Source organism: Phoca vitulina, unplaced genomic scaffold, assembly GCF_004348235.1.
Source record: "Phoca vitulina isolate PV1807 unplaced genomic scaffold, GSC_HSeal_1.0 scaffold115, whole genome shotgun sequence".
NCBI classification, from domain to species: Eukaryota; Metazoa; Chordata; class Mammalia; order Carnivora; family Phocidae; genus Phoca; species Phoca vitulina.
Window position 1 is genome coordinate 1,362,025 of NW_022589818.1, and position 6,486 is coordinate 1,368,510.

At 61.9% G+C, this 6,486-nt stretch overlaps 2 protein-coding genes across 5 annotated transcripts in view; one reads left to right on the forward strand and one right to left on the reverse strand.

The window, feature by feature from the left end:
* The window catches only part of MUC1 (mucin 1, cell surface associated), a 3,067-nt gene extending 601 nt beyond the window's left edge, over positions 1-2,466 (forward strand). Inside the window, exons 2-7 of the mRNA XM_032398308.1 lie at positions 30-290; positions 397-452; positions 552-685; positions 834-955; positions 1,036-1,182; positions 2,086-2,466. Of these exons, the coding sequence (XP_032254199.1) occupies positions 30-290; positions 397-452; positions 552-685; positions 834-955; positions 1,036-1,182; positions 2,086-2,160 (795 nt within the window). The 3' untranslated portion in view covers positions 2,161-2,466. The remainder of the gene's footprint in view (positions 1-29; positions 291-396; positions 453-551; positions 686-833; positions 956-1,035; positions 1,183-2,085) is intronic.
* Positions 2,467-3,301: 835 nt separating this feature from the next.
* The window catches only part of TRIM46 (tripartite motif containing 46), a 9,274-nt gene continuing 6,089 nt past the window's right edge, over positions 3,302-6,486 (reverse strand). For all 4 annotated transcript variants that reach the window (XM_032398371.1, XM_032398373.1, XM_032398374.1 and 1 more), the window contains 2 exons: positions 5,431-5,728; positions 3,302-4,461 (listed from right to left, as the gene is read on the reverse strand). In XM_032398371.1, the coding sequence (XP_032254262.1) occupies positions 4,068-4,461; positions 5,431-5,728 (692 nt within the window). In that variant the 3' untranslated portion in view covers positions 3,302-4,067. The remainder of the gene's footprint in view (positions 4,462-5,430; positions 5,729-6,486) is intronic.

Consider the following 6,486-nt stretch of genomic DNA (forward strand, 5'->3'; position numbering starts at 1 on the left):
CGGGCCCGACCACCACCCGGGGACTCCAGAGCGCCTCATCCCCAGACTCCCGTGGCACCTCATCCCCGACCGGCGGCCCCACCAGCCACAGCACCAGGACTATTGCTGGTACCACTCACCATAGCGTAGAACCTCCCACCTCCTCCAATCGTAGCACTTCTTCCCAGTTGTCTCCTAGGATCTCTTTCTTCTTCCTGTCCTTTTCCATTTTGAATCTCCAGTTTAACTCTTCTCTGGAAGATCCCAGCACCAAATACTACCAGGAGCTGCAGAGAAACATTTCTGAGTTGGTGAGTAGGTGTCTTTTCTCTCCTGTGCTCCGTGCTCCCCCCGCATCAGCCTCCAAACTGCCTGGCCTGTTTGCCTCAAGCCTTATTCCTTCTCCTCTCACCCCAGTTTTTGCAGATTTATGAACAGGAAGATTTTCTGGGCTTCTCTAACATCAAGTTCAGGTACAGTTCTGTGTGGACCGTGTGGAGGGGAGGAGTGGAGGTTGCCGCGGCCGTGGGGGGATTGCTGACCTGAAGCTGGGCCCGTTTCCCTGTCACCAGAGCAGGATCTGTGCTGGTGGAATCAATTCTGGCCTTCCGCAAGAGTGCTACCGATGCCTGGGCCGTGAAGACATGGTTTGAAGAGCACAGAAAGGAGCTAGCCAGATATAACCTGTCCGTCTCAGGTGTTAGCGGTGAGTCCACTGTCCCCGCCTGCCGCCCAGCACCACACCTGCAGGGCCCCTCTCTCCAGCACCCAGGCTCCTGCTCTTCCCCAGGGTGCTAGGAGGGGGAGGGTCACCTCCTTTGGGAGAAGGTTCTGACCACTACGTTTCCGTTTAGTGCAAGACGTGTCGTTCCCTTCCGCCGGCCAGTCCGGCCCTGGGGTACCTGGCTGGGGCATCGCCCTGCTGGTTCTGGTCTGTGTCCTGGTTGCACTCGCCATCCTCTACGTCATCACCCTGGTAAGTGTTGGGTCTCCAGGCCTGACCAGAGGCCCCCTGCTGGAAGGAACCCCACGACCCCCATTACGTCCTTTCCCCAGGCTGTGTGTTGGTGCCGCCGGAAGGACTGTAGGCAGCTGGACCTCTTTCCAACCCGCGACGCCTACCACCCTATGAGCGAGTACCCCACCTACCATACCCATGGGCGCTATGTGCCACCAGGCAGCACACACAGCCCCTATGAGGAGGTAGGAGGGTCCCCACAGGGGCAGGGAGGCAGAGCCTGGGCTGGGCAGGGCTTCTGAAAGCCCAGAGAACCTAGAAGAGGTGAGAGGCTGCGGAGGGCCTGGCAAGGGGGCGGGGTCAGAGGGGTTGGGGGAGGGGGAAGGCCTGGGGAAGGGACCCTGGGAGGAAGGGGATCTCGAGAGAGAGTGTCCCCACGACCAGCATTTCCAAAACAGCATTCGCTGGTCTGCTGAACAGCGCCAGGGGAACCCTCCAGCAGGACTCCCGAAGGAATGAGCGCCTGAGCCGCCCCACTCAGCTCCCAGGAGTGGAGGGTCGATTTAGAAAGGCCAGCAGGAATGAGGGGTGTCTGTGATGTGGGGGAGGAAGTCTCACCCAGCCAGGTGAGCTTGGTGCCATGGGGTTCTTGGGAGGCCCGAGGAAGCAAGGAGTCCTCCTCTTTCTTTCCTCACCTGGCCTTTCTCTCCAGGACCTAGTAAATAATTACTTCGGCCACCTAGGGCTAGAGAGCCACTGCGGGTGGGGGAGGGGAGTTTCCTTTCCTCGACCCTGTTTTCCTTCACCCCGAGACTTCCTTGTCCCAGCTCAACAGAGACACACACACACCTGCTTGGGCTGGAGGAGCAGAGGATGGATGGAGACCGGGGCAGTAGGGGAGGACAAGGGGGCTGATGAGAGCCAAGGGGAGGGAGTGAAGGGGAGCAGAGTGGGAAGGAGCAGTCCTGGGCCCTGTTTACAGTCACTTGGCTGCGGGCGGTTCCTGGCAGGTGCTCTCCGAATTAACCCTTTGAGAGTTAGATTCCCGGACCTATTACCCCAGCTTGGGGTGTGATCTGGGAGCCCTGGAGGCACTTTCTCCCAGGAAAGCTACCACCTCTCAGCCTGGGTTTCCTCTCCCCACCTAGGTCTCTGCAGGCAACGGGGGCAGCGGGTTCTCTTATGTAAACGCGAACCCATCAGCCACTTCCGCCAACTTGTAGGAGCACGTTGCCTGCCGCCGGCCGCCACCGAGCGTGGGACGCCAGTGTCTCGTGCCTCCCCCAGGCTCCTCACTGCCAGAGTCCTCTCCTCTCAACTCTGTTCGGGGCTGGTGAGCTGGGGGTTCAGGCGGGCTGCTCACGAGTCCCACCAGGTCTCCCAACCGACGTCAGCCCTGCTGAAGCCCATCCGAGCCCCTTGGGGACAGGCCTGGGACAGTGGCTCCCAGGAAGACCGGCCCAGAAAACCCTGAGATGGAAGTGCAGACCAGACCGGGACTGAATAAAGCGGGGCCCTCCTCTGTGCTGACTGCCAACTTTGGATCTGTCATCTGTGACCCTTAGATTGGGGGGGGACAGAATGTGTGTGTGGGGGGTTTGGAAGGGGTCTTTGCGGGAGACGGGGGGCGGCGAAGAAGGCAAGAGTAGGGTTCATTTGGAAAGCAGGAGATGTGGAGAGGAGACGAATTTGGGGCGCAGGTCACCTCTTCCCATCCCTGGTGGCACAAGAGGAAGGAGGAAACGAAACTGAGTTGGTTGGAGGCCAGCACGACCTGAGGCCAGTGTGACCCAGCTCCGCCTGCACCCGCAGGGAGGGCTCTCCCCTCTCCTGGGCTGGGGGCTGGGGGCAGCCGCACCCTCACCTCCCCTTGGCCCGGTGCCCCCAGAAGCTCTAATCTTAGCTGCCAGGGTGTGAAGTAAGTGTGTGGGCAGCGATAACAGGCAGAGTCAACATGGCCGTGATAAGCACAGCATCAGAGCCGGATGGTGGCGCCTGGTGGAGCCCCCTCCCTGGCTGGCGGGGTGTGCCCCAGGCACCCTGGGAATGGGGAAGTTGTTTTGGTTCCCTGACCCCTTTGGGCCCAGGCACAGTGCCTGCCCCTCTCACCACATGCCCTGGGGGCCTGGGCCCTGCCATGGCCAGCACCCGCCAGTGCCATGCGCCCCCAGTAGGCCACCCATCGGCAGGAGCGTGAGCCAGAACGTGTGTGGCAGGAGGCTCAGGAGCACTTGCTTGGGACCTCCTGCCCTCAGGCGCCAGATCCCCTGAGCACCCCTGCTCTGAGCAGCAGCGGATTTCCCCGGCTCTTTCCCACGTGTCATGCCCAGCCCAGAAATGAAAAGGGACGGTCGGGCTCAGGGAAGGCAGAGGTGTGCCTGGCAATGTCGTTTATTGTTTAGAAACCATGAAAATATCGGCTGTTGCCTGGCACAGCCTGGCAGTGCCCACTGCAGGGGGCAGCAGCGGGCCCCAGGGGCCTCACCTAGCCCAACCCACCGGGGACACCCAACCTCCGCTGGGCCCCCAGGGAGACTTGGCACGTTGGCATATAGGTGCAGGAGGGGGTGAAGCATGCAAGAGGAAGGAGGAGAAAAACAGGCATGCGGCCGAGGGCTGTGGGAACCCCAACAAGTCAAGCAGGGTGACTGGGTCCTCTTCTCCTCACCAGGGAGTGCCTGGGCAGTGTGTGCCCAAAAAGCCTGCCCGCCCCAAGGCTGTAGCTCAGCATCGATGGGGCAGGGAGCTTGGCAGGGTGGAGGGCAGAGCGCAGAGCTGGGGGTCATGCCCAGTGTTCCAGGTGCCTTCCCTCCCAGTCAGCCTGGGAGGGGCACAGGACAGCAAAGGGGAAGGGGCTCTCTCCGTGACTTGGGTGGGATGCCAAGGGCAGGGCGTAGGCCAGAGACTTGGTGGGGGCTGGGGCCTGGCTTAACAGGCAATGGAGAGAATGGGGGACGTCTAGAAAGGTGAGCAGGGGAGAGTCCCTTGCTCAAGAGAAGGCCCCGGGAATACACAGACATAGGATAAGGGACAGGAAGACATGGTAGGAAGAGTTTGGGGAGAAGCTGCTGGAGGAATAACCCGGCTCAGCAGACCTGGAGGGCCAGGGCCCAGGAGGGGCCAGAGACGGTCAGTCGAGCTTGGCAAAGCCCCCGATGGTGACCTTCCTCTCAGGCTTGGTGCCCACAGGCTCCTGGAGTTGCACTGCACCACCCCCAATGAAGCAGAAGGCGGGGCACACAGGCCCCGAGCAGTCCAGGGGGCACTCCAGGAGCCCGCGGAAGGACACGGCATCCAGGAAAGACACGCGGCCCCGCTCATAGTCCAGGCAGATGCCCAGGCGGGGCGGCAGGGGCACGGTGCAGCTCGCTGCGGGGCCGTCCCGCCCCGTCAGCCCTGCGTTGGAGCTGGCCCCGGACCCCAGCAGGATCTTCCCCATGCCAATGGTCAGGAAAGCGAAGGGCGGGGACGCCTCCACCGTGGCATCCTCGGCACCACTGTCGTGCCCACTGTCCGGGTCGTACCTGCAGGAGCGGAGTTGGGTAGGAGAGCGTTGGGGGAGAGGGAGGGGTGGAGTACGGTGTGGGTGGGGGTGGGGGGCAGAGGGCTGAGACGTTGGAAGGATGGGACGTTGGGGAGCAAGTGGTTGAAAGGACCGATTTGGGGTATGGAGAGGACGTTTCGCGGACACGAGCATTAGAATACAGGGCTGGGCTGTGAGTCCAGGGGGAAAGGGGTATTGAAAGCAGGCACGTTGGCAGGAGAGGTGACGGAGAAGGAGGGAGGGAGGTGAGGATCGGATGCTGTGAGGAGACAGGAGACAAGAAGGTGGAGAGGAGAACCACGTGGGGACATCGTGCTGGGGAGGGTCTGGGGAGGGTTCAAGAATGTTGAGGATGAGGGCTTTGTCACTGAGGGACTGGGGAGAGAAGGCTAGGTGTTGGGAGGGAGGTGGGGTGGGGGTGGGGGTGCCACAGGGTGGGGGGATTAGTGTTGGCGGGAGAGCGCTGAGAAGAAATGGGGTGTTCAGGGATAGAGTGCTGGGAGGAAGGGTTCGGGGAGGCACATGCGTTGGGGGGTGTCAAACAGCATGTTGGCGATAGACGGGATGGAGGTGGACATTTTAAGGGAAGGATCTCAGACGTGGTGAAGGGAAGAAAGAGGGTGTTGCCGAGAAAGCACGTTGGAACAGGGCGTTGGGAGATGCAGAGGCTCTCGGAGACATGGTCTGGTGGTCCTGAGGACAGGTGGGAGCAAGTGGATGGCTCCCTCTCCTGCAGCCCGCTCCCAGTCACACACTCCTCCGAAAACCAATTCTCCAAGCCCTTCTGCTAAGCCCACGCTTGCCCCGGCCACAGGCCCCAGCCTGGCATCCATGCTCCTAAACTCCCCCACTCCACCCCAACCAGCATGAGCTCCCCTTGCCACCCCTATCCTGTCTCCAGCTCCCCCACCTGGACACTCACACCCCCCACCCCCCAGAGAGGCCTGACCTGGGGCTGATCACATCGGGGGCGCCCTGGAAGCTCTCCTGAAGCTTGCTCTCCAGCCCGACGCCCACCTTGACCAAGTAGGAGGCTGGGTCGACGGCACAGGCCCAGTAGCTGCGGCCCTGGGTCACGGCCACATCTCCCAGGACCACGTCCACGCTCAGGTGGCAGCCAGTGAGCAGCCGCTCAGCAGCCAGCAGCAGGGGCAGCCCCGGGACACTCCGCACCGCTCGCTGGTCCTTGCTGATGGCCAGCCGCTCTCGGCTTGTGCCCCAGCGGCCATCGAGGAAGAAGTGCAGGACTGCAGTGGGGGAGGGGTGACAAAGGAAGGCCTTGAGGGAAAAACCCAGGCCATGGAGGTCGTGAGGTGTCAGCAAAGGACACTGGGAGGTTTCAGAATGTGAAACAAGCTGCCAAGGGATGGGCGGGGGCTCCAAGGACCAGGGCCTGGAGAACTGCAATGGGGACACAAGGAGAAAAGAAGGGGGTACCTCAAAGGGGCATGGGACCCCAGGAAGAGTTTTAGTGGGGATTAGTGGGCCCAGAAACCAGTCTCCCAGACCCAGCTGACCTGCAGTGCTTCCTCCCACCCCTCCTATGGCTGGCCCCCACCACCGACCTACACCTTCCAGCGCTTGCTTTGGGACTCACACCCAGCCCTTACACCCCACTTGGGCGGTGATGCTCCGGTATGGTATTATGCCTGCACCCCAGGGGCCAGGCTGTTTTCTGGAGAGACGCTCTCCTAACCTCTACTGAGCCCTTACTATGAGCTGGAAGCTCACCAGCTTCATTCTCACAGCAATAACATTGCTATTATCGCTGGAGAAGAGGGACTTGGAGTTCAGAGAGGGCCCACGACTTGCCCAGAGCCACCACTGGCAAGAGGCAGAGTGGGGATTTGACCCCAGGCAGTCTAGCTCCAGAGCTGGTGAGCGTGGCCCACTGTGTTGCTCCCCAGTGCCCGCCCAGCGCCAGCTGTTAGTGCGGCGAGGCGGTCCCAGCACGCCCGGCGCCCGCCCACCCGCCCGCTCCCCGGGTGCCCGCGCCCGCCCACCC